The sequence below is a fragment of the Ananas comosus genome, unplaced genomic scaffold (genome assembly GCF_001540865.1).
Source record: "Ananas comosus cultivar F153 unplaced genomic scaffold, ASM154086v1, whole genome shotgun sequence".
Classification (NCBI taxonomy): domain Eukaryota; kingdom Viridiplantae; phylum Streptophyta; class Magnoliopsida; order Poales; family Bromeliaceae; genus Ananas; species Ananas comosus.
This window is the reverse complement of record NW_017890713.1, coordinates 10033-37763: the sequence shown is the minus strand read 5'-3', so window position 1 is coordinate 37763 and position 27731 is coordinate 10033. Positions and strand designations below refer to the sequence as shown.

The 27731-nt window shown below is 37.2% G+C and overlaps 3 protein-coding genes and 1 long non-coding RNA gene across 8 annotated transcripts; 2 read left to right on the top strand and 2 right to left on the bottom strand.

Annotated features, from left to right (window-relative positions):
* The first annotated feature begins 2897 nt into the window (after positions 1-2897).
* Positions 2898-3634, top strand: LOC109704128 (glycogen synthase kinase-3 homolog MsK-3-like). Its single transcript, XM_020224855.1, has 3 exons — positions 2898-3106; positions 3223-3315; positions 3481-3634. The coding sequence occupies exons 1-3, from the start codon at positions 2993-2995 to the stop codon at positions 3568-3570; spliced, it is 297 nt and encodes a 98-aa protein (XP_020080444.1). The 5' UTR covers positions 2898-2992; the 3' UTR covers positions 3571-3634.
* A 983-nt stretch (positions 3635-4617) lies between these two features.
* LOC109704131 lies at positions 4618-18056 on the bottom strand. Of its 2 annotated transcripts, XR_002214186.1 has the most exons (8): positions 17918-18056; positions 16938-17019; positions 13791-15856; positions 13180-13395; positions 11292-11354; positions 8372-8544; positions 8167-8242; positions 4618-5353 (listed from the first exon to the last, which is right to left on the bottom strand). It is a non-coding gene; the product is annotated as an uncharacterized LOC109704131 (long non-coding RNA). The 2 variants fall into 2 exon arrangements; XR_002214187.1 differs by lacking the exons at positions 16938-17019; positions 17918-18056 and adding an exon at positions 16599-16616.
* LOC109704130 (pleiotropic drug resistance protein TUR2-like) lies at positions 9223-20590 on the top strand. Its single transcript, XM_020224861.1, is given in 25 exon segments — positions 9223-9971; positions 10371-10491; positions 10587-10675; positions 10773-10857; positions 11271-11415; positions 11547-11580; positions 11582-11621; positions 12589-12639; positions 12911-13001; positions 13103-13404; positions 13737-14018; positions 14400-14716; positions 14793-14953; positions 15774-15877; positions 15955-16117; positions 16201-16290; positions 16649-16791; positions 17160-17492; positions 17947-18237; positions 18388-18471; positions 18572-18705; positions 18780-19007; positions 19126-19297; positions 19772-20026; positions 20104-20590. Coding segments are annotated over 25 exon segments (4293 nt in total). The 5' UTR covers positions 9223-9651; the 3' UTR covers positions 20362-20590.
* A 1738-nt stretch (positions 20591-22328) lies between these two features.
* On the bottom strand, positions 22329-27432 carry LOC109704129 (probable protein phosphatase 2C 57). 4 transcript variants are annotated; one of them, XM_020224856.1, is made up of 4 exons: positions 26918-27432; positions 24409-24618; positions 23907-24118; positions 22329-23139 (listed from the first exon to the last, which is right to left on the bottom strand). In XM_020224856.1, the coding sequence occupies exons 1-4, from the start codon at positions 27044-27046 to the stop codon at positions 22572-22574; spliced, it is 1119 nt and encodes a 372-aa protein (XP_020080445.1). In that variant the 5' UTR covers positions 27047-27432; the 3' UTR covers positions 22329-22571. The 4 variants fall into 4 exon arrangements, with proteins under 4 accessions (XP_020080445.1, XP_020080446.1, XP_020080448.1 ...); XM_020224857.1 differs by having other exon boundaries at positions 24409-24615; XM_020224859.1 differs by having other exon boundaries at positions 24409-25564; positions 26918-27024.
* Between the last annotated feature and the right edge of the window lie 299 nt (positions 27433-27731).

Genomic DNA, 27731 nt, shown 5'->3' with positions numbered 1-27731 from the left:
AATGTGGAATTTTAAAATTATAAACTTTAATTTTGAGATTACATTTTAAATTTTAAATATAATTTATTATAATATTTAAAATATTAAATTTATTAATTTAAATTTTAATTTATTTAATATTTAAATATTAATTTATTTAAAGACTTTATTATAATATTTTTAAATAACTAATTAGTATTAAATATCAGCACAATTAATATTAATAATAAATAATGTATTTTTATAATAAATATATTTATATTTATAATTTAGTTAATTTATTTTATAATTAAATTAAGTTTGAATAAAGCATGGGAATAGCACTATTCCCACAAAAATGTGGAGATAGTAAAAGCTTGCTAATTCAAAGAATAAACTTCAAGTACTATTCATATGGTTTCACACTTTCTCACTTTAATACCTTATGGTTTAAAATGTATAAGTTTGTCTCCTGATTTCATTTTCTCTTTTTGTATGCTCCTCTGTTAATATTTCGTTAAATTTTATACAAAAAACTTCAGATGCCCTACTTAGGTTTATCGAATATTCACTTTAGTACTCTTTAGTTTTAATTTTATCACTAATTTAATGAAAAAAAATTAATAGAATGAATAATTAAAAGAGAAAAATGAAGCCACAGGGTACTAAATTGATACACTTTATACCACAGAGTACTAAAGTGAGAAAGTGCGAAACCACATGGGTGGTATTTGAAGTTTTTTCTATTAAAAAATTTATAAACAAAAATTAATAGATTTTTATCTTTATTCTATATCCTAAATTTTACATTTGTTTGGGTCTAATAAAATAGGAACATTTTCAAAATTATTGCTGCAGTCTAGATAGAAATTGTTGTTTAATTTATTTTTTAGATATGTTTTGCAATATATATTTGTTTGGCTCTATATAATTGTTCTATCGCTAGCTGGTAGACAGAAATTATTGCTGTAATCGGGTGCTTACAAAATTATACACCCGGTGTATAAAACATTCTTATATATATTCATTAATTTGATTTTAACTTTAATATAAATAAAATTTAGCTTTAACAAGTTAAAACTATCTAATATAAGACCTCAAACTTTTAACTTCTTAGTTAAAAAAAATTATTTATAAAATAGGTATTAAAACTATTAAATTTAATTAAAATTTTAAATAAAATTATTAGAATACTTTAACTATATAAATATTAAAATTTAAAAAATATTAATAAAATAATTATTTTTTAGAAAATTCTATATATTATATTACAATATAATACGTAGAAGATCCATTCCATTCCAGATACGAAGAAATGATGATCGTAATGTGAAACAGTTATATTTTCAATTATGAAAATATAAAAAATTAGATGTTATAAAAAATAACAAAATTATTATTTTTCCGCCGCATCGTGTGGCCCCTTAGCTAGTAGGGTAGAATACAAAACATTGCTTGATTCTCATGTGTAAAATTACTACTGTGTATATAACCCTCGTTGCTTTTGTATCGACGGCTCCGCAGAGGACTTGTGGTTTCCTGAATCAAAAAATACTACAGTTGAAAATGGAAATACAGATTTCCCCCTCAAATCTATGGCATAGATTGTCTACAACTCTGTATACAATTTTTTTTTTTTTCTTACCTGCTGTCAACTTGAGACAGGGTGCATGAGAGTTATTAGACCATCTAGCGACCGTATTTTGATCTTGGATAGCCACAAGGATTGTATTTTCCGTAGAAAATATTTCGTAGACACGATCATAAGAAATTTGAGACCATACATTTTTCTATCTTTAACCGCAAATATGAACATGCTAAAGCCTTTTGTATTACATATGCCAACATATCAATAGTCTATTTCTCAAAAAAAAAAACATATCAATAGTCTATAAAAGCACGAAAATACTAAGTACTTAATTGATAAATTGGTATACAAAAAATAAACGTGAAGAAAATTAAAGACAAACTTAGGTCAGCCTCTGCGTGCTTTATTCTGTTCACACTTTACCATTTCATATTATCTGGAAAATTGCACTTGACTATATTGTGATTTTAGTTTCATTTTGTTGTAATAACGTAACTTTTATTAATTAGCACGGCAAAGTGCTATACTTTACGAACTAAGACACAGTAAAGTGTTGATCTAACTATTCTATAATTAGCAATTTTGGTAATTTCCGAAATTACTCCTAAGAAAAAAAAAAAGAAGAAAATAAAAGATTGAAATGCTTCTCTTATATTTGCTGCAACCCTGCAGATCGGAATAAGTGATTCTCTTTAACCCATTCTTTCTTGTGATAAAGTTCTCTTTCGCAGGATCAGATAATTTTTCTTTTTTTTTTTTCAATTATAATTTCTGGATGTCAGATTTCTGTTTTTTTTTTTTTTTTTTTTTTTTTTTCCTTTTTTTCTGTATCATCTCTGGCTTCCTGCGGTGCTTTTCGGGAGACCTAATAAAGAAATTTATTTAGTAATAGTTTTTTGAATCGTCAATCTCTAGCTTGAATCCAGCACGTTAGGGCAACATACAAGTTCAAAAGCATATAGTGACCATCAAATTCAGGGGGAATCTCTGTTGTTCCAATTATGTCTTTCATTTCTTTATCTAGCCAACATGTAAGTTCTGAGCATGCAAACTGTAAATGGAACAGCTAGTATAGTGATTTAGTACAACTAGAAGTTGCGACTCACGGTCGTCATTCACACCCTATAACTATTTGGTTTGAGATTGCCGCTTCTTTGCCGAATCTTTTGTATTTAAATTTTGATGGGATTTTATCCTTATGGATGTCTTCCATTGGTTTGCTTATAAAAATTGCATAGTGGTAAAATTAGGTGATGACGGGGGTTCTTTTTGGATATTTTTGTTTTATTGTATCTTGGTGTATTGACCATTTTCGGGTGGTGAATCATTGATTGTTTTGTTAATGTTGTCTGCAGTAACTTTGGGGTACTACAGTTTGAAAAGGTTCACTGCAGTAGACATGCTCGCATAACTCATTGAATTGGATTGTTGATTTCCATCTGAAAGATGGCTTCAGTAAGTGTGGCGCCTTCTTCCGGGCTCGTAGATGCCAGTGGTATAAACATTGGTGTTGACAGATTGCCAGATGAAATGAATGAGATGAAAATAAGCGATGATAAAGTAAGTAACGCAATAACTTCAGATATATATTTAGTGATTCGTTTCCGTAATTACATGAGTTTTTATTGAACTTTGCATCAACATTTAGTTGACAATATGGCCTTGAACTTTTGCAGGAAGTTGAAGCAACAGTGGTTGATGGGAACGGGACAGAAACTGGTCATATAATTGTCACAACTATAGGTGGCAGAAATGGCCAACCAAAAAAGGTAATTACATCAAGTATGAAAAACTCTATAGATACTGAAAGTTGGATTATTTTTAACTTCTTTTGGGGTATGAATTTTACCTTCTTTGTGCGTTTATTAACTCCAGAAGCTTGATGAACCTTTGAAGTTGCTCTAACAATAAAATTTTTCTATTTTGAATTGCAGACTATAAGTTACATGGCTGAGCGTGTCGTCGGACATGGATCATTTGGAGTTGTCTTCCAGGTTAGTCTGCGTGCGATCCGAGCAAAATGAAATTCCATAACAATGTTACACTACACTGCTCCTTATGTGAACATTTATTAGATTCACCTTCTTAGACGTTCAGCTCGCTTTTGCACTATTTTGTGTGTTAACCTGCGCAGGCATCTAAAGCGCAAAGGGTCCTGTTTGGCCTNATATTAAAAGACAAAAGAAAGAACTAGTCTCAGCATGACTTTATTGCATCCAAAAGGCTCTCTCAGTCTCTCAAACACCAACCATCTGGATGGACCGTGCAGATTTTCTAGGTCCCTTCTCCAGTTCTGCCCAATAAGATAAACGATGCAATATTCAACAACGAGCTTTAAAAAAAAAAAAAGACTAATGATGCATCCAAACATCTGTTAGCTAATTAGTGATCTAATAAATAAAATTAATTCTTATAGAATTAATTAAAATAATGTACTGAAAACATCTTTCACCAGAACAGCACTATGTTACGACAAACTTGGGGAACACGCAGCAGACAACGCATCGGGAGGATAGGAAATAGGAAAGAGGTTTACCTTGACTACATAACATACGAAACCGCAGATCAAAACAATGAGTCAAAACTTGGCTCTCAACATTCAACGATCTTTTTTGTCATGCTTCGTTTAGCAAGAGCAGCAAGAGATGAAGTTTACGCAGTCCGATCAAAGATATAGCACAAATTACTAGCAGACCTATTATCACTCACAACTGTGTAAAGAGAATCTCCCATCTTAAATCAACTTAGGCCTGGTTTGGGATTTTAGTGTCATCAAAAGAACCCAATTTCGTGCTTTGGAGTGCCTGCAAAACCCTGAAACACTTTGAAGTTCCCCTCCTCTGATGCTACAAGGGTGGTGCTGGTAACTACAACCAGAGAAGCATCAACCCAGCACTTCCCCTCTAGCAGTTGGCCTCATGATTTTACAACATTGGAGGAGGGGACTTCAAAGTGATTTGTGGATATTCGAGTCTCCAAAGAATAGAAACGGGTGCTTTTGGTAATTTAAAGAGCAAATAATGAGATTGATATTAGAACTAAAACTAGCAAGCCACAAAGTTGGGTAGCCCTTTAGAGAATAACCAAAGGTTAATAGTAGATAGATTACTCCACAGAGAGTTTCACTACACCACCACCAAAATTACTTAGCAAAAGGTTAGTAGTAGACAGATTACTCAATAGAGAATTTCACCACACCACTAAGATTGCTCAACAACGAGTTTCATCACACCACTAAAATTAGCAGACGCTACAACTGTTACAGCATAAAATTTTCATGCTCTTCTAGGTGCCTAACCTATCAAGTCGCTAGCAAGACCAACACCGCCGCATGGACTATTTGTGCCTTGATGTTCTAGTAAGGGCCGCCGCAGCCGAAACAAGTCAAATCTTCGGGCGGCCCGGCATATCGCAAGGCTTCCCTCTCCCTTTCCTCCCTGGCATATCGCAAGGCTTTCCTCTCCCTTTCCTCCCGCATCTTCTCATAAACCCAGGGGGGATACTCAATTGGGTGGAACCTGGCAGTAAACTCCTCGGATGTGAGATCGGCGAAGCAGGTCAACCCTGCAATGTGACCTTTCTTCTTTGCGTTGTGCCTTTCACACCTCTCCACTGTCTGCTTGAAGATCTGGAAAACGCCGCTCCTCCTCCTCAGCATTTGCATATCTACGCCCAATCTTCACCATCCATTTTTTGTGCATACGGCGGAGCTCTGCGTCATCCTTCATGGTGATCTTGCCCATATCTGGCGTCGCCTTGCCGGTGATTCTTTCAGTTAGGGCTTTCCAGAAAGTCGACATAATACCCCTGAGACAACAAATTTAGGAACCAACACAATGACAGAGTACATCATGCAGTGTCTTAGGGTGTGGGAAAAAATTTCAAAAGAAAGAAAAATGATATGAAAACATTTGGGAGAAAAATAGATCAATATATAATGTACATTAAATGATAAATGATAGGAAAAAGTCATATGCATGCAAGACATATGATTGTACTCAATCATAAATCCTAAAATTAATTAGGAAGAAGAAACGCACGAATTCAAACCGAAATCATTATAGAGAAGGAAAAACAGGATGGAGCTCAATCCACCGAGCCCATCGTCGTCAACAAATCAAAGTCGCAATACATATCCGATCCATCCAGGAAGGATGTGAAGATTGTTGGAAGGAGGTTTTCGGATGCCTGAAGAGATCGAAACCGAAGAGGGAAGCGAGAGCGCTGCACGAACGACGAGCTTCTAGGGTTGGAGTCCTCAAGGCGTCGGAGGGCAGTTTTTTTTTTTTTTTTTTTTTTTTCGGCTAAATTATAAAACGTCGGATCGGACTGCACTTCGGCGGCTGACAGGCTGGAACCGGGTCGGATTTGGGTCGGCCCATAGGTAACTAGGGCAGGAACAGGATCGGATTTGGGTCGGACCATACTATGCCCAAGTCCGGCCCAAGAAATTAAACTTTGCTGTGGGTCGGGCTTTCAGCCGATTTTTTTAAAAAATTAAGATCAGTACAAATAAAGATTAAATTTAAAAAAATAAAAAAAAATGCTATATTGAAAACTTTTTTGGAATAAAGCTAGATAAGGCATTACCTCATTTTTTTTTTTTTTCTGGGCTAAATTATACACAGCCACATTTCACTGCCGTTTAACTACAGTAAGGATCTGTTTAAAAGTAATTTCTCCAATACTAGTTTTATTTTAGAAAATTAATTTTAGTTAAAATTTATAGTGTTTGGCTGAATCTAATAAAATAATTGTCTAAAATCGTGTCTTATTTTCTTTATTCTTTGCACATAACTTTTTTTTTCTAAATTTTATTAAAAAAAAAATCAAATTTAAAATATGAATTTTAATTTAGTTGTGCATTAACATTAGTGGAAAACTATTAGCATTGCACCCCTCCTCCCGACCTAACGGATAAATGTTGACGATACAAATGAGTTAAACATCAATGTACTTGGCGATGAGGATTGTTTAGTTCAATTGCCTCATTAATGGTTATCTCACACTTGTGAATGCGAATTAGGACGTAAACAATCAAATCAAAATAAATCTTCAAGTGGTATGAGTTTAAGTATATGTTTATGCTGCTCTTATTTAATCATATTGTTTATTAAGTCATATTTTCATCGTGAGGACTTAAAATCAAAATCAGCAAAGTTCGGTCTGAATTGAAGTCATTTTTCTTCTTCTTCTTTTTTTTTTGAGAAATTGAAGCCATTTTCATGTTGGTTGATTAGGGTTGAGCCATTATACTCCGGCTTTAATGGGTTGGCTATGGAGAAAGTACACTTTCTTGACAAAGTCCAATATCATATTTACACTTTTAGAAAAAGGACTAACCGTTTGTTTATTTATCTATATTCTCTACCGTTTGGTTCGGGTATAAGCAAGAACTAGCTATTACAGGGATAGGTACAAGTATGGGGATAAAAAAAATAGCGTTTGGATGAAAATTGAGTTGTTCCCGGGGATAAGAAAAATATTAGGAAGTTTTATATAAAAAATGAAGGTGTTGGTGGGGATAATCGAGAACTACTATTCTCGGCTAAAAAATTAGTGTTTGGATATAAAGGGGGGGATAAGGGCCTATTCCTATTCCTATCCCCTAACCAAACGGTAGGCATCTAGGAGATATGCACTTCCCCTTCTTTGATTCTGGAACAATGATCACGGATTGATTAGTTAATTTCCAACTGCAACAAGTCATCTAGAAAGCCATGATTGGAAGAAATATAGAATGGCGAGTGAGATAGCTAAATATTCCCAGAAATGGACCATTAGTTATGTAAGATGATTGGATAGACTTGAACAGCGACCCTTCTAATCTAGCGCATTTTCATAGCAGTGTTATGCGATTTAGTTTGTATCACTTGGGTGGTCTTAGTTTGCTTGCTGGCTTGGCTCTTCCCTAAAGATATCTCTATAAGTTCTTTGTTAGAATTTACATTTGATCGGGACTGGAGCATGTTTCGAGTTTGATTTTGATCTAAACTCGACTAGAACCACGTCCAAAACCCAAATTCTAATAATTTGAAATCTAAGTTTAGATCATATCCAACTGAAGCAAGATAAAAAGTCCCGTTAAGCCTTTATTCTAAAGAGATTTTTCGAAAAACCAAAATTATACCATCAGAACTGATCATCTCTAGCGCAAGTGCCACAGAACTTAATAATTGATATCTAAAATCGTAAATTTGAAGCTTAATTGTTTCACATTTTCAATTAAATTCATTTTTTAAAAAAACAAACAAAACAAATAGCCTGCTTGCCGCCTTTCCCTCCAAAGAAAAATAAACAAAAAGTAGCCTCAGATACAAATAGAACCAGAAGTTGCCAACGTGAGAAGTACACTACATCACAAGTTCCTATTTTGAAGTTTCTTTAGTTAATTTAACCCGAAGGTCCCAAACAGCTATAATAAGACTCTGAGGCATCAATTCGCACAATCTAGAAGCAAAAGCCGGCAAAAATTAAGCCTGGTAGATAAATTGCAATCTCAATTCAAGCTCAAAGGTGAGCTATGCAACGACCGTGCATCATCAATCCACCTAATTTCCACGTTTGACGTTTGGAATAAATGAAAGGGAAATTTATGCGAGCCTTTTCCAAGAGTGTACCTTATTGCATTAGAGGGAGTCTGCTGTAACCACTTTGATAAGTAATTGCCGGTGAAAAATTAAGCCTGGTAGGAAACTGCAATCTCAAATCAACGTCAAAGTCAAAGTGTGCAATGGCCCTGCTTTAATCTACCTTCATTAATATCCACGTTTAACATTTGGAATAAATGAAAGGGAGATGCATGCAATTTTTTCAACAGTGTACCTTGTTACATGGAGTCGTCTGCTATTAATAGAGTCGTCTGCTATTATGTTTAAGAAGATGATATAACCACCTTGATAGGACACATGCATAGCCACATTTTTCATGCACAGCCACATTTTTCAGGTCGTGGACGAGCTTATTACCACATCACACCACACGATAAGAATCAAAACCTGGATGAACGAATGGCAAAAATTGAGCTTAAATCAGCCATACAACGTCAAATGCGAAAAAAGAGCTTTTCCATCAACTGAATTGACAAGAAGATTTAATTTTCTGCTAAGACAATTGCTTGTCATCCCTGAAAAACGACACGTATTTGCTGAAATATAATATAATAATAATAATAATTATGCAATACAAAACATAAAACTTAAAAAGACCAAGCTCATCAAACTAAATCTACTATTTTATTGGAAAAAAAATACAAACTCATAATTGTAGATAATACTAAATGCTGTTCTCTAGCAGATTAAGCTTTAAAATAGCTAGCGCGTTCACATGAACTGCTTGATAAATCAAAGATGGTCCGTAAATAGGACAAAAGCATTGAAGCTCATCAGAATCTGATCCCAACAGTTTACAGAGATCTATACAAGGACATACCTCTAGAATTTGCAGGAGTGAATCCAATTCTGTACCATGACTAATGTACTTCTTCTAGTTCACCCATTATTCAACTAAAATTGTGGCCTCAACATTTCTCTTAAAACACTCTTATTATTCTTGTTCAGTATAGCAAAGAGCACAAGCAAAAAGCCAATATCTCATCAAGCCTGACTTTTTGATCCAGAGGGTAAGAATTCTCGCTCTCATTAGTCATGTTCTAGCAGAAAAGGTGCTCACTTGTCTTCTATAGCTGTCGTTTCCGGGTTATTCATCCTTTTTTATTGTGGATACCGCTGAGTGAAAAATTTGTAAATGGTTCACATCAGTCGTTTGCAATATTAGAATTCCAATCGCTATAAGAAGTGTCCTTTTCAGGCAGAAATATACATTGGAAATTCACGTTTTGCTCCATGTTTTAATTCCAAGGCATTCGAACAGCTGATCTCCTACTATTTATTGCCATTCTATAGCTTAAGCATCTCCCAACCATCCATAAAGTGGGATTTCGCTTTTCTCTAGTAAGACCAGCATTTTGTCATTTTCTGTTACTTAATTTCTCCAGGATCTTAGTCCTTAAAACTTATAAACTATCTCAGGTTTCCTGTCTATGTAGGCAAACTTTAGCTTGAGACACATAAAACACAACGGTGAGCTACGTTTTGACGGGTGAAATGGACACGATAAGAGGCAACATAGTTGCAGGATTACAACGGAGCAGCTCTGCATGGAAAGAAGGCAGCATGAGAGACTTCTCACGGTCATCTAGAGAGGAGGATGATGAAGAAGCACTTAAGTGGGCAGCTCTTGAGAAGCTGCCCACTTATAACCGTATCAGGAAAGGGATACTGAAAGGGTCCAGAGGTGAGAGGGAGGCAGTCGATATCGAGACCCTCGGATTCCATGAAAGGAAGAAGCTGGTGGAGCGGCTCATAGGAACAGCAGAGGATGATAATGAGAGATTCTTGATGAAACTCAAGAATCGATTAGATCGGTAAGTCTCTTCAGTTGAGTTTTCAGTTCGGTCCCCATACTTTCAACTATTACAATTCCATTCCTAACCTTCACAGTCATTGCAATCTTTGATCATTTCTTAAGATCCTAATTGAATTGGATGAAAAACATGTAATCGCCAAAAGATAAGACCAAAATCATTGGTGCCGCAGTTAAATGACCATTACATAGTTCTTTCTGTCCAATTTGATAAAAAATTTAATTAAAGGATATGACTGCAACAAAATGTAAAGGTCTGGGACCCAACTACAACAATTTTCAAAGGTTGAAGCCGAACTGAAGCTACATTAAAAGCTTCAGGACCTCATCAATTTACCCTATATTTATAGGTATCATTTGATCATATATGCATTCTATTCCTATTTGATTGGTCTTTCAGGGTTGGGATTGAAAATCCAACAATAGAAGTGCGATTTGAGAATTTGGAAATCAATGCAGAAGCTTATGTTGGAAACAGAGGCATGCCTACAATTCTGAACTTCTTCCTTAATAAAGTTGAGGTAATAAAAATAATTATGGCGCGAATTGCATTCATGAATAAATAGCCTAGAAAGCGGAGTTTGGTGTTGACCATTTTTTTTTTCCTCTCTTAAAGGGGTTCCTCAACTACCTTTATATTCTACCGAGTAGAAAGATACCGACAACCATCCTACATAGTATCAGTGGGATTATCAAGCCAAGCAGGTGAAAGAAATGAATTAAGTTGCACATGATTCCAAAATGATTCAAAAATGGATTTTATTTTTTCTACTAAGCTATTCTAACTTAATATATCTTTCAGAATGACCTTGCTCTTAGGCCCTCCAGGATCTGGAAAGACTACCTTACTGTTGGCTTTAGCAGGAAAACTTCCTTCAGAACTAAAGGTCAGCCTTTGTACTGTGGTTAGTAGTCACTTAAGGTGAATAAAAAAATAGATATTTATAAACATACACCTGAAAATTATATAGTTATGTACATATATTTTATATTTCCTTCCGAAAACTGAATTTTATATTATACCCTTCAAAAATTTATTTTCTTACATATACCAGTGTACGTAAGAAATTGCCCCTCTTCAAAACATTTTTCTAGTACAAGACCAACTTCCTCTTTGAATTGGATGATCCCCCAGCTAAAGCTTATTTCGTAAGAAATTGCAATTTCAAGTGGTGTATATGAAAATCTACATTTACACGGGTATATAGGTAAATAGATGATTTTGCTGAAAATAAATACTTGGGCCCTAAAAAATTTACTATTCCAAAGGATGACCTTCTTGACTCTCAAGTAAAACCAGGTTTCTGGAAGAGTTACTTACAATGGACATTTGATGAATGAGTTTATTCCGCAAAGAACCTCAGCATATATAAGCCAGCATGATCTGCATATAGGAGAAATGACTGTCAGAGAAACATTGGCCTTCTCAGCAAGATGCCAGGCGAGTTGGACCGCTATGGTGAGTTCAATTAAAACAGGGAGATGCTAATTTTAAGTTGCAATAATGGGAGATATTTAGAGCTTGAATCTAAGGCATGTTTTCTGTTTTTGGAACCTAACATGTTGATAAATTCAGATATGTTGACTGAGCTAGCAAGAAGAGAGAAGGCAGCACATCCAAGCCGATCCTGATATTGACATCTTTATGAGCGTTAAAAGAACAATAAACAATTTATCACAAACATTTCATCCATATATATATATGTTAGAATGAGGCTGATATAATATTGATATTTGATAGTAAGTAGTAGTTGTTTATACACCAAATTTTTATCTTTTTTGCTAGGTCACAATATGGCGTGTTATTAACTAGTAATTTATCCAAGGCTTGAAGTTGACTTAGTTAAACACTGTTCTTTTACTATCACTAGTATACTACTCAACTATATATATATATATATATATATACTATATACTATATATATAAATAATATTATATAGGAGGCTACTATTGCTCTGGAAGCATGAGCAGCCTTCGCAATGCTTCCAGGTCGTTTTCGATGTCAACTTTCGAATCGGTCGATCGGCTCCGTTAAACTTGATCTAGCAGTATTTGAAGTACTAGAAAATAAAATTTTGTAATTTTCGATATTCATTTGCCTAATGAACGAAGGGTTCAAAATCAACGGCTGAATAATAAAAATCTTACAAACAGTGATATATATGACATTAAAATTTTAGATCAAAGATAATGATCTTATTTTATAGTATAAAGAACTTTCTATCAAATTTCACGTGATTTGATATTTCTACACCATTAAATTGCAAAGGCTCACTACGGCCATTAAAATTATTTGATTTTGAGCCCCTTCGATCACTAGGCAAATGATATTGAAAAATAATAAAATTTATTTTTAGAGTACTTCAAATACTCTAGATCAAGTTTAACGGAGCCGATCGACGATTCGAAAGTCGAAACATCGAAAACGACCTGGAAGCACGGAAGGCTCCGTGCTTCCAGAAGCATAGTAGCCTCACTCTATATATATATATATATATATATAACATGTGCAACCTATATATATGAATGATATTAAGCTGCAGTTCCAACATACTATTATGCAATTGTCAGTTACTTCGATGTAAGTTCTTTTTTGTTGCTTTCACTCTTTCTGCAGGCAGCATCCCTAGGTGGACAAGAAGGAGTTGTCACAGACTATATTCTGAAGGTATAACTGTATAAGACATGAAGATAGGCATGTTACACCCAATACGATACTTCAGAATGATTTCTTTTTTTTTTTTTTTATTCCTTTGTTGTCATCGTTCTCTTCCCTCAAAACTAGCTGATCTATAGACAAAAAACTAAATGAACCTATGACTGAAGAGTTTATTCACAGGGTGAACAATTTCATTGGGTGAAAATCTACCTAAAGATCTCTTATCGCTGCAGTAGAAACCATAGCATTCGCTTATGATTTTTTACCTGTTAAACTGCAGATTTTAGGATTAGATGTTTGTGCTGACACCATGGTAGGGGATGCAATGTTGAGAGGAATCTCGGGAGGACAAAAAAAGAGAGTAACAACAGGTATAATGTTCTACAACAAGAGGAACAAAATGCTTGAGATTATCCTTGTTAAAGAAACATATCATTTCATTAGCTAATCAGTTGAAAATTTACTGGAACAGGTGAAATGCTTGTTGGACCATCTAGGGTTTTGTTCATGGATGAGATATCGACAGGCTTGGATAGTTCTACAACTTACCAGATAGTCAACTCATTAAGACAGTCAAACCACATCCTAGGTGGGACCGCATTGATAGCTTTGCTTCAGCCAGCACCTGAGACTTATGAGCTTTTCGATGACATAATTCTACTCTCAGAAGGGCAGATTGTATATCAAGGCCCCCGCACACATGTTCTTGAGTTTTTTGAATCCATGGGCTTTAGATGCCCTGAGAGGAAAGGCGTTGCTGACTTCCTGCAAGAAGTAAGCAGTTAACATCTTGAATGTCTAATGAAGTGATTATCACAGACCATGAAGCTACTCCAAAAATGTTTTTCCAATGGAGCTGTTAAAAGAAGCACGTGTAGCTTTTTCATTAGTGTGTAGAAGCAGAAGCTACATATTGGAGCATCTGCTTTGGGTAAAACTGTAAAAGCTCATTTCAGCTCCCTAACATACCAAGCTTCTGGCATTTTGTTAGCCAAACGCCTGGTTCTCAAAGCTTCTTGTTTCAGAAGCTAGGCCAAAGAGGCCCTAAGCAAACTTCACATCACATCTGTAGAATACATAACCACCAAAAACATTCTGATCAATAGGTTACATCGAGAAAAGATCAGCAACAGTATTGGGCACGAAGAGATGAGCCATACCGCTTTGTTCCTGTCAAAGAATTCTCAGATGCATTTCAGTCATTCCACGTGGGACGTAGGTTGGGAGAGGAACTCTCCACCCCTTTTGACAAGAGCAAGAACCACCCTGCTGCTTTGACAACTTCTAAGTATGGCATAGCAAAGAAGGAATTGTTGAAAGCTTGCTTTGCTAGGGAGTATTTGTTGATGAAGAGAAACTCTTTCGTCTACATCTTCAAACTATTCCAGGTACTATTCATTAGACTTAGGCAATGATCAAGTTCTTAGCATTACATAAAATGTCCAGACTCGGTACTAACCTGATACTGTGGCTTAGTCCCTCAACTTTTCACTCAAACATCTAGTCCCCAAACTTTCTCCAGTTAATTCCCTATATACCCCTTCTTCTAAAACAAGCCTTTAACTTGGAACAAGGTCAAAATGATCAGTTTATAGGAAAACATCACATGTTAGATTTTTCTTCTTAGTGGCCAAAGATGAAACTGATATATATGAGAAAGTTCAGGGACTGAGTCACAATATCAGGATACTACAGGGCCTAACTAAATACATTGCATCCCCAGAAAGTTTCACAAGTTATGACTTCTGCTTGTTGTCTGCTTCTTTCAGCTCACAGTAATTGCCTTCATTGCAATGACTGTATTCTTCCGAACCAAGATGCACCATCGTTCAGTAAGTGATGGGCTAATATACATGGGTGCTTTGTTTATCGGACTCATTACGCATACGTTTAATGGGATGTCAGAACTGCCATTGAGCACTAAGAAGCTTCCAGTCTTCTACAAACAAAGAGATCTCCTTTTCTTCCCAGCATGGGCTTATGCACTGCCAACGTGGATACTGAAGATCCCAATATCATTTGTGGAATGCGGTCTCTATGTTGTCATGACGTACTATGTTATTGGCTTTGACCCAAGTGCCAAAAGGTAAATATTGGTATTTTAATCTCCAGTCATATTAACCAAAAATATCAAAGTAACCAAAAAGATCTTTTGCCCACAGGATGTTTAGACAGTTCTTTCTATTTTCACTGGTTAGCCAAATGGCTTCGGGTCTATTCAGGCTCCTAGCAGCATGTGGTAGAGATATGGTTGTGGCAAACACCTTTGGCTCTTTTGCTGAAATGGTGCTCGTAGTGCTTGGTGGTTTCGTCATATCAAGAAGTATGACATTTTCTGAACACATGCACTTCCTATCAATGAAGCTTCAACTTCAATATTTTTTACATTAGGCCCTTCTAGGGGTGTAATTTGGGCCATGACAGGCCGGCACAACCTAGATTTTTTCGAGCCAAATCGTGCCACAAGGTGGCACGGCCTAGCCCAAATTTGAATCTATGTCTGGCTGGGACAGGTTATCTTTCATTGGACCATGGCCCAGCACAGCCACAACCCACACTAGGTCGGGCCATGCTGGGACACGGGCCGGCCCTTTACACTATTTGTTTATTTAAATTTTATTTTTTAAAGTTTTTACCACTAATTTTATAAAAAATATATAGTTTTTAATTGAATAAATAATTTTTAGCTGAATTTTAAAAAAAAATAAAATAAAATATGATTATTTTAAATTAATATTTGAAAGAACAAATTTTAAAAATAAAAAAATTAGATAAAAAGGTCGTGCCGGCCCTTGGGCCTAGTAAAAGAGGTCGTGCTGGCCCTTGGGCTTAGTCCTAAATGGACTGAGCCGCACCAGGCCGCATTCGGAACTGTAGCCCGGCACTGCTGGCATCTGAATATGGGCCAAGCTGTCCCAGGCCATATGCCAGTAAGCCTTGGCCCAGCATTGCTTGCACCTTGCTGCAGACTGTGTCTGGCTTAGCTGTGGGCCGACTAGATATGGCCCAACACAGCCCGCAGCAATGCTGGGCCAGATCAGCCCACAGACCGCCCGACCCGTATTACACCCCTAGGCCCTTAAGAAAAGTTATGGCAAAAATGTAATATACATGACCTTTTTTTTTTGTTTCAATCTCTGAAGAGGATATCAAGAAGTGGTGGAAATGGGGTTATTGGTCTTCACCCTTAATGTACGCACAGAATGCAATAGCTGTAAATGAGTTCCTAGGCAGTAAATGGAGACATGTAAGTTTATATCTCTCAAAGTAAATGAAATATGTTACACATAGATCCTCTAATGCTATACTTGTTACTAAATTCAGGTTGTTAATACAACTACCAGCATGGATTTCTTGGGAGTCCAAGTTTTAGAGTCCCGTGGTATATTTGCTCAAGCAAAATGGTTTTGGATTGGTGTGGCGGGGCTGCTTGGATTTATCGTGGTTTTCAATATCTTTTATATAACTGCACTAACCTTTCTTGACCGTGAGAGTTTACACCCACACAGCCATATATTCCTAAAATAACATTTCAAGGGTTTATTTTAATATCTTCTTTTTATTATGCAGCAATTGGGAAAGGCCAGATGGTCATTTCTATGGAGGCATTGAAGGAGAAACAAGCAAATAGAGTAGGCGATGTTGAACTCTCCCGACAAGGTAAGAATGTCAAATATCCATCTCACCGTGAAAACCTAATGCATAATGATAATACGACATGTATATTCCAAATTAAGATACAGTATGATACAGTGATTTCGAGAAATTATTGGCAAAAATAGTTGACCTATATAAGTTAGTGGGAAGCACAAGATTATTCTACTTAAACAAAAGCAGTTGTCAAGGCCAAGTTCATTTGTAATTAGAAAGTGCAAATGGTTCAATTTGGTTAAACGTTGTTACTGTTAAATGACTTTATCTAAATTATTACATGTTGGCAAACACAACTAGTTCCAAAGAACAATTACCTGCCAGCACTATGACTATAGCATGATTTGGTAAATCTGCATGACCGCAGAAAGAAGCAGTGAGATGAGGAGAACTACTGAAATTAACAATGACAACGAGCCTCGTGCAAATAAAAAGAAGGGTATGGTGCTTCCTTTTGCTCCACTCTCAATAACCTTTGAGAATGTCAAGTATTCCGTCGACATGCCACAGGTATACCTTAGCTTCCATGAATTATAGGTTCATGTCACTACTATTCAAGCCTTTCTCATTTAAATTTGAGATCTTCACATACATATACCTACAAAAGTATATATTGAATCTATATCCCTGAAAAACTTGATTTCTTACATACATACCGCCGCAATTCCAAAATTGACTCTGTCACCCAATGTATTGGAAGGCTCCCCAACTTAAGGTAAAGGGCATGTTGGTAAGAAGCTGCACTTTCAACAGTCAAAAAAATTGGGTTATTACAAGGGTACATAGGTATGCAGATAATTTCGAAGAATAAATATGTGAAAGCTTCTTCAAATTGGCGAGAGGAGGAACCATAAATAATTGCAGCACCTGATTTGCAGGAAATGAAAGCTCAAGGGGTTACAGAAAACAGGTTACTCCTTCTCAAGAGTGTAAGTGGAGCGTTCAGGCCCGGTGTTCTTACTGCACTAATGGGTGTAAGTGGAGCGGGTAAGACAACTCTAATGGACGTATTGGCGGGAAGAAAAACCGGGGGATATATAGAGGGGAATATTACTATATCTGGCTATCCAAAAAAACAAGAAACTTTTGCGAGGATATCAGGATACTGCGAGCAGAATGACGTACACTCACCCAACGTGACGGTCTATGAGTCCCTCATCTATTCTGCGTGGCTTCGATTACCAAGTGATGTAGACTCCAAAACAAGAAAGGTTGGTACTCGGTACTAATTTTTACTGATCTAGTGATCTAACAGTCCTACATGTTATGAACAAATACAACTTCTGCACACTGTTTTCAGCCGGTAAATATAATTTAGTCATTCATGTATCAAAATATCAAACTTCATAATTGTTAATTCTGAGACGTGCAGATTTCCACCGCATATGCAATAATAACAACACACAAACAATCTCAATGAAATCAACTTTTGTAACTGTCATGATTCTGTACAATCAAAACTATAAAATGCCACAGACAACTCACCACTAACCAACCATGTATGTCTTGCAACAACTCACCACTAACCAACCATGTATGTCTTGCATATAAATGTACCATAATTTGAGAAACTGAACATTTAAATTGTATCATGTTGTATTGATATATCAATGTATAACTAAGTTCTGTGCTTAACCTCTTAGAAGCTGATATGATGGTTTTTAGATGTTCATTGAAGAGGTTATGGAACTAGTTGAGCTGACGACACTGCGTGGAGCATTAGTTGGTTTGCCTGGTGTGAACGGACTTTCAACCGAACAAAGGAAGAGATTGACAATTGCTGTTGAGCTTGTAGCAAATCCTTCAATAATATTCATGGATGAGCCCACTTCAGGTTTAGATGCTAGGGCAGCAGCAATAGTGATGAGAACAGTTAGAAACACAGTAGACACCGGAAGAACAGTTGTCTGCACAATTCACCAACCCAGCATTGACATCTTTGAGGCATTTGATGAGGTAAGAAAAGGCGTAAGGTACAAGAAATTTTAATTCTGATAAGGCTGGATAATGTTTACATATTAAAATAAGATGCCCTTTTGATCACTAACTATTTAGCAAAATTTTCTCACCAAATGATGTGCTAATATTTTTCTACCTCAAATGCAGCTCTTCCTTATGAAAAGAGGCGGTGAGGAAATATATGTAGGCCCTCTCGGACGCAACTCCTGTTATCTAATTGAGTACTTTGAGGTAATGCTGAGAAACATAACCAGAAAAAATAAGAACTCTAGTTCTCATCACTTAGACTAACATTATTAGGCCTTTCCCTTCCCATGTATTTCGTTATCAGCGCGTTCCTGGAGTTCAAAAGATAAAAGATGGTTATAATCCAGCAACGTGGATGTTGGAAGTCACAACCATAGCTCAAGAAGAAGTCTTGGGGGTTAATTTTGCTGAACTATACAAGAACTCAGATCTATACAGGTACATTTGTACATGGCTATTTTCATCGACTGATTGAGATTTTACATCAAATAAAATTATTTTAAATCTTCCAGGAGAAACAAAGCATTGATTGCCGAACTCAGTAAACCTCCGCCAGGTTCAAAGGACCTTTACTTCCCTACACAATATTCACAGAGCTTCCTTACTCAATGCATTGCTTGCTTCTGGAAACAATATAACTCATATTGGCGCAACCCATCATATAACGCCATACGCTTCGTCTTCACGATATTTATTGCCCTAATATTTGGGACAATTTTCTGGCGGCTTGGTTCTAAGACGTATGTTCCTAGTCTATCTCTGCTATATTAAAAAATTCCCCCCTTGTCTTGATTTCAGAGAAAGTAGCTTTCACTACTTAAATAACTATATAATACTTGCATGTGGTAAAATATACAGGAGAACTCAACAGGAGTTATTCAATGCCATGGGTTCAATGTATGCAGCAGTTATGTTCATGGGGGTTCAAAATGCTCAAACTGTACAGCCTGTTGTGGATGTAGAAAGGAGTGTATTTTACAGAGAAAGGGCCGCAGGAATGTATTCTGCTTTACCATATGCATATGCACAGGTGAGCATATTGTCAGATTTCTATCACAGAAAATAGATATTAACATGTAAATGGGTGTGTGTGTGTGTGTGTGTGTGTGTGTGTGTGTGCCTTCAAAATAATCTTACCTATATAACCCTGCCAAAATCTGAATCTTCACATATGCCTTTTTAAAAAACTTAGTTTCTTACATTTGTATCACTGAACATATAGAAATGATCCTCTTTAAAGCAATTTTCCTGATACGAAACCAACTTCCCTGATGAATTGGATGATCCCCCAACTTAAGGTACTTTTACAAGAAACTACACTTTTTGAGGGGTAAAAATGAATTGCAGGGATATATGTAAATATATAAGGCCCTACTGAATATATGGTATTCCAGTAAAGGGATTCTCCTTTCACCTTTAAACTAATTTTGCTTCCTAATGCTGGGCAAAGACTACCAGCCGCCTTACCTTATTTCACTGTTCAACTTGATTCCATTGTATTTAGGTTGCAATTGAGATACCGTATACGTTGGCCCAGTCAGTTCTATATAGTGTCATGGTGTACAGCATGATAAAGTTTGACTGGACAGCTGCAAAGTTCTTTTGGTACATTTTCTTCATGTTCTTCACACTTTTGTACTTCACGTACTATGGGATGATGGCAGTGGCATTGACGCCTAACGCACAAATCGCTTCAATAGTTTCCACCGCGTTTTATGCAATATGGAACATCTTTGCAAGCTTCGTGATTCCTCGTCCTGTAAGTTTAACTCCACTGACAGTCTATTCTATTTCCTATCAAGTTAAGGCACTGAATGTTATCTAAATTGGTTGCAGAGGTTGCCCGTATGGTGGAGATGGTATTTTTGGGCATGCCCAGTATCTTGGACACTATATGGCCTATTGGCTTCACAGTTTGGAGATGTGGAGGATATCATGGACAGTGGGGAAACAGTAAAGGAATTTCTAAGGAGCTATTTTGGATACAAACATGACTTCTTGGGAGCAGTTGCTGCTGCAATGGTTGGGTTCTCAGTGCTCTTTGCCATTGTTTTTGCATTTGGAATTAAGGTGCTGAACTTCCAGAAGAGATGAGGGTTCTCACTTCTCAGTGACAGTGGGTCACCGTGTCGTAACAAACTTAAGACCATAAGCAAAGAGAGATAGCTTGCTTAATCATAGCAATCCTAATTAAAACGTTTGAATCCCAACTTTCTTTAGTCCTATGCTTTTTACTATGTTGTTTTGGGAGTTCGTAAGTTGTTATACTCTATTTTAAATGGTTAAATAGTATGTTTGGATTGCTTATTGCAGTGGTTAGTGATATCCTTTCTTGCATAGTAATAAGCATTTTTAACGGCTATTAAGAATGGAGAATTGCATTAGGTAGGGCTAAGACTCTTATGGAGGCTGAGTCCCCAAAAAATGGGCAATGTAGTTTATTACAATGCCCATGGGAAAGAACCAAATACACTTGAGTTTCATTTTTACTAAATGGGTGCATTGGAGATCTTCGTTTCAAATTCATGAAGATTGGGCAAAAAACCAGGGCGCTCGCTCCAGATATGGTGGAAGCATCAAAACGTTTTATGAGATATACCGTAATAAAGACCTCCATTTTCCTTAAAAGACAGGAAATGTGACTACTGAGTCTCCTAAAAGCAAAAAAACAATGTATTGGGAGGTTTTACTATGTGGTGAGCGACATAGGCTTCTTCGGATTGCTTTAAAGAGGTGAAAATAAATAGCCACCTCCATTGGGAAAAAATAGATCAACCTTTACTTTTCATTTTCGTTGCTTCTAAGAGGAACATCGATTAAAAGCATTCGCGAACAAGACAGTACCGTAAATTTGAAAGGAAAGAAAAAGAGAAAAAACAATAACAACAACAACTTTGAATCACAGTATGCGCATATAGATTACTAAGAGAACAGTTTGAAATTGCAAAGATATTGCTATTTAATCCAACAACAGGTATCGAAAACAAAACATATGTAGAACTCGAGACGTACCTGAGAAGAAGAAAAGGTCGCAGCATTGCTCACAGAGCAAGGAACATGATGGATCAAAGCAAGGAAAGTAGGGATTCATTTTGATACGTGTAGCATAAGAGCTGGAGAGAGAAGAAGAAGATGAAGATGATGCACTCCCAGGATGGGCGATCGAGGGAGGATGAAGGATGAAGGGTGCAGCCTCCGCAGAGACGGCCTTTTGAGCGGTCAAAAAGAGTAGTGAGGTCGGCGACGAAAAAGCTGAAGTCGCCGACTATTAGTTAAGTGAAAGGGGCGTGACCTGAAGTACTATTAGATCGCCGAATTCTTAACCCTGTAGTAAATCTCTGTTGCCCGCCCGCTTCATTAGTGGTTCTGTTTGTTCGAGGTGGAGAGTACCGTGATTTTCTCGCTCTTGGTGCTGCTGCTTCAGTTGCTGCACATTTCAATGTTTCTAGTTATTTATTTTATTCGCATTCAACATTTGTCGCCAATTTTACCGACTTTCCCATTGCAATTCGAGTCATTCTTTCAATGTTTCTAGTTATTCTATTCGTATTCAACATTAGTCACCAATTTTACCGACTTTCCCATGGCAATTCGAGTCATTATTCTTTGTCTGAAGAGCAAATAACTTTTCACCGTAAAAACCCTCCCACTGGCTTCCTCTCGCAAGACAACTTTTGATATCTTAATACCTCATCCCAGCCAGGACCAAGGTTCTCAGACAGTTTAGTTGCCTAACACCTAGCCTCTCAGAGTAGAGAAATTTTTTAGAGGAAATTTAGAGGTGCTTTTTAGTTGCCAAACACCTTCTCGGAGCAGAGAAACTCTTCGGGAAGCTAAGCCAAGGCCAGTCAGATGTTCGATGCTAGCATTTCAGCGAGATTGCTGTTCACAAATCACAACCTTTGCATCAGCTATACAACTTGCAGTACCCAGCATGCACGCCCCAGTCTATACACTCGTAGATGCTGCAGACATCCATATCAAAGATGACAGCTACATCAGATGAGTTTGGTTGCTGCATCATGAACACCGAGTTAGAGTAATTTATTTTTAAGAACTGGTTAAGGAAAGCACCACTTAAAATCCAATGCAATATTTGATTGTAATGGCAAAAGAAGGAACCTCGACGGCCGCGTATGTTACAATTTGGCAGATACCTCTCTCTAAGTTACTCAACACCATCTCAGCAAGAAAACTAGAAAAGCAAAGAGATAGCAGCTAAACCCCTAAACCTAGAAACGCAACATCATCAAGAGTAACAAAGAAAAGCCACCTAATTAAATCCCATAATCCTCCTTCGGACTTTAGTTACCCAAACTATCCAAGAAGCTCTGCAGCTCCCTAAGCCCCTCAGCAGATATGCTCCTCTGCACCCTGGGCCTCGGTGCAGTCAAAGGTGGCGGTGGCCGCAAGTGGAAGCACACCACAACCACTGCCAAGTTATCCCCGCTCCTCCTCTTAAGCGCTTCTGCGACAAGCTCTTTACAGCACACAACTGGGTCATTGTGCTCTTGTAGCTTCCTGCGTGCGAAGTCCACAGCATTCTGGCTCCTGAAGACATCCCAAATGCCATCACAGCCCATTATTAAGAACTCGTCCTCTTCCATGAGCTTAACCTCCATTACCTCGGGCTCTGCACTCAGGGGCCCAAGGCCATTGGAGTCCTTGAGGCCTTCCATGTGCCAATCACCAATTGCTCGGGCCACGTTCAGCTGGCCATTCAGGTAGCCATCATACACGTACCCACCAGAAGCTTCAATGCGTTTCTTTTCTTTGCTACAGGCTGGCTTGTGGTCCCGCGACATCTCGATGGCCTTGCCCTTGCGGCAGAGGACAGCACGGCAGTCACCGGCATTCGCCACTACGAGAGACCTAGAAAATTGAATGAAGAAAAAAGAGGGTTGTTACAAATTAAGTCAAAGTGTGAGCAGACTTCATTTTCATCCTTATAGAGTTTCAATTAAAACAATTTGCTCCATGTAGTTTGATTTCAATAGTTTCAATTTTAACAATCTAGTCCCCAAAATTTGAACTCGGTTTCTGTTTCTTACTTAAAGAGTTGCAGTTTCAACAAAGCAAGATCTTATGATTGTACTGACGTGGCATGATTTCAGATAATAGACCAATAGAACAATTTAGTTTTCATGCAGAACAAACTTCTAGGACTACATCATTACAATTAAAACTATTGAGGACAAAATTGAAATCAAGGTCAAACTTCAATGGACTAAAGTCTATATTTGACGCAGGAAAAAAGTAAATAGCTGATGACCCCAGAATAAGTCATTTTGGGTAGAATTAAGTCATTCTGGGGTACTCAAAACACCGTTGGAGAACTCATAGGGTACTTCAGTTATGAATCAAAGTTAAAACCAAATGAATGACCACAAAATAGCTAGAAAGATCACTGTAGTGAACAATATAATAGATAGCTCGGTCTTTTCTAGCTTAAAACTCAGAACAGGCAATATTGGCTCAAAAACAAGCTACGAACAAGGCTTCTTATTTAGCTTATGCCAAAAATAGGGGTTGAGACAGAAGACACCAAACGCCAAATACCACCTGAAAATCACGGTATTTCACAAGTAAAGAGCAATAGTAACACTACTACACAACTAAGTTTGTGGAATTAGGCCTACCTTCCAATGACAAGGGCAGCCAATGCAGTAGTACCAGATGCAACAGAGGAGTTGAGAGAGCAAGCCTCTGCAAAAGCAGTATCAGTGTGCAAGAATGCCGAGGAAACCACCCTCTCGATCTCCATAGGAAAACCCACATCTTCAATGATGAATTTTGGTATATTGCTACAAGCGAAGTCAGCAGCATGCTTTCCACCATGCCCATCAAACACCTATAAAAGAAACATTTGTAGACATCGAACTTGGTAAAACACACATCTACAAGTTAACAGAAAGAAAAGAGATCCCACCCCATGATCTGCAGAACTACCCATCTTAAGGTAAGGTTTTGTGTGCGCGCGACGGTGCAAGGGGGAGGGTGAGACTACAGTTTCTTGGGGTTTGTATGAAAATTTAGATTTTACAGAGGCATATATGTAGAAAGACAAATTTGCAGGGATAATTTTCCAAGCATATCAATCTACAGACATGTCTTGCCATTTTATCATACTGAAGAGCATACCCCATAGAAAGCATAAGGTCCATCACAGAAATTCTTTAGCCCATAATCCTGCATGAAGTTGTCACAACAAACATACACATCCTCCATACTCTGCCGGAATCCAATATCAGCCCAACCTCCAGAACGTACAATAGGGACAAACTCAGTTTCACAATTTTCTGAGCTCATTTCAGGCTCGGAAGACACATTGACTGATCTCGTCTTCACCTGCTAAACAACCAAATTAGTAACAAAAAACCATCATGGAGGAAGCCATGAAAGAAGCCATCCACAGCTGGATAAAGAATAAACTGCTACATATGAGTTTGGTAACCAATGACGTCAAACGTAGGGCCAGTTTGAACCATGTTGGAGCTTCTGTGAAAATTTTTTTTGAGTAGAGGTGCTCGAAGAAGCACAAACAGATTTCTACAAAAATACCCACCAAACAGCTGCATGATTCCTGCTTTTGGGACCCAAAAATTAATTTCAGCTTCACCATAATTAATTTCAGCTTCACCATATAGTAAATGCTTTGATTTTTTGTTTGTTAAATGCCTAACTACTGCTTGAAGTAAATAAGCTGGTCCAAAAGCCAAACCAAATAGGACTCTAAAGCAAAGTATGATGTTAGTATGTTACAAAAACACGCTCACAGGTAGAATTTCCTATGGTCTCATTTCATATGCAGATAAACATGAAATACATGTCCCTGACATCATTCCTATAAAACACATTGCTCTCCACCTGTAGTATAAAAGTAAGAGATAATAAAACTTCAGCTAAAAAGGGAAGTATTAGATCTTTAAGAATCTATTGTCAATGGACGACTTGGAACTACTAACTCAGGCATGATGCAAGGGCCCAAAAGTCCTAGGCCAAGACTTGATCTTAGTCCTTGATGAGTGTTTGCAATCCATACAACACCTAAGACGGTCGCTATCTTGAGCTCCTACCTAGTGTAACATGGTTCAAGAACTAGGTTTCAGTTTCAGCATCAGTTCTTCGCCAAAATGAAATGTTTCGGCAGTTTTGGCAGTCTTGAGTTTTATTTTGGGTTATTTGCCAAAGGTTGTAAAATTTCTCAAAACAATCAAATAAATACAAGGAATCTAAAGACTCAAAATAAAACTAAACTACCCAACATTCCAACATATCAAAGTGATATTCATGGTACCTGTCAAAAAAACACGCTTTGTATTGTCATATATTAAAGGTATCAAACAGCGATAAATGAAATAATATAGAAAATTCAAAAATTAACAAGATTATATCATAAAAGCTAGTTCGGTTAAATTGGATTAACATTCCTAGAAACCGTCTTTGGACTTTGTGTAGCTGAAACTGGAGTGTTTCAGTTCGGATTGGTGTGAGACCTTAGTTTTAGTTTTGGAGTTTCAGCCTAGACTCAAACCATTTATAGCCATAATTCATAACTGTTAAAAAAGCACAATCTATTTATGAGAGAAGCACAGTTCAAGAGAGCATTATAGCTTACGCAGCTGGAGAGATTGCTATAAAAGGTTGAGAACCTCTAATACACTAGATGTGTATCATTGTAACTTATCATATACGGCTTCTCAAAACTGAACTAAAAAGCAGATACAATTCCACACTTCAACAATACTTATTGTATACAGGAGGGTTGTTATAATATATTAAATAAAAAACTCCCCATAGTGATAAAATCAAACTATCTTACTTCTTGCATCTTTATAACTAATATCTTACATAACATAACGGAGACTGTTCATCTAAATTGCATTTTGTTGTTGAATAAAAGTAAAATGCTTCACAGTTTCCACAAGCAAGCACCTACTCCCCGTCAACAACTAGAGTGAGCAACAAATAAAGTATAAAATATAAACAAATGATATCATGGCAATTAAATCTAGCAGGATGAGTGACCCTCACGTGAAAGTACAAAAAAAAGAACTTGAATCATAATTCAGTAACAAAGGCAACACAAAGTGAAACGAACTTAGGGCATGTTTGGTTCACCTATTAAAGACTATTGAATCGGAATGGGATTCATTGATTCCGATTGTTGTTGTTTGCTTTATAGGAATCAGATTCCGAATCCCATTCCACTCTGGAATGGAAATGACCAAATCCATTTATTGCCCAATCCGGCTTTGAATCCCGGATTAGCCCATTCCAAAGTAAACTACTCAAGATCTTTCTTCATCAACATCTCCTCCTCACTTCATTACTTTCCTATTTCTTAACTAAAATCCTCTCTCAAAAATTCTAAATTTCCATTCCGATATTCATTCTAATAATGAATCAAACATTGTAGAATGATTCGTCATTCCATTTCCTATTACAAAGCAATTCGATTCCATTTTTCATTCCTATTCCAATCATGAACCAAACATGCCATTAAAGTAATGATCTTAAACAAACTGCCTACATCCACGATCTACTGTAAAACACCACAACCACAATTTATGGTGAAATTTGAAACATAAACTACAAAACCTCCAAACTCCAAAGTAAAATATTGAAGAGAAATGTAAGGAGTACTCACAAAACTATGGCGAACAAGCGTTGGCTTGCACGGCGTCTGCCGGAAACTACCTGCAAGCGGATTCGGCGGCCTCCCACCACTAGCGCTCTCATTCACATTCTCTCCACATTTCACGCTCCCCTCCTCCATTTCTCCCCAATTCACATCCCCAAACCCTACCAATTCACCACTCCAATCAAAAATCAAAAAAGATTGCGTACCACCAACTCCGAAAACCCTAAAGATCGGCGATAGATCGACAGCGTGAGCCCCGTAGAAACCGAATCCCGTGCCGGCACAATAGAGAACAACAAAGAGTGAAAACCGCCGCAGAAGTCGAAGAAGCGCTTCGCCGCTCCTCCCCCGCCGAAACCCAACACACGAAGAATCGCTTCGAGAGCACGTCTTCTTCGTCGCGCACGCAAAGGCCCCGCCGCGACGAAGCTCGCTTCGCTTTCTCTCTCTCCACCCCTAGGGTTTCTAGGCTAGCAAAAAAACTCCTCTGCTCTAGTGTGAACAGTGGCTTGAATACAGACGGAAGGAGAAGTGCGGTATTAATTATTAGTTAATAATTATTAATTAACTATTAATTATTAGCTTAATTACGCAATTAGGGTATGATGGGGTCTTGATTGATTTGAAACATAGATCGGGTTACGGCTTTGATGATTCGAAGAGAGTGTAACAGAAGACACTTGTATTTGCGGTGTATGAGCTTGAACTAAACCGCGTTTCGATTAGTTACTTGTTCTTTTCGCTGTAGTTTACATGGCCCTAGACAGCGGAAGTTACACTGTCATTAATGTACAACGTGAGGGATTTCGGTGGGAGTTAG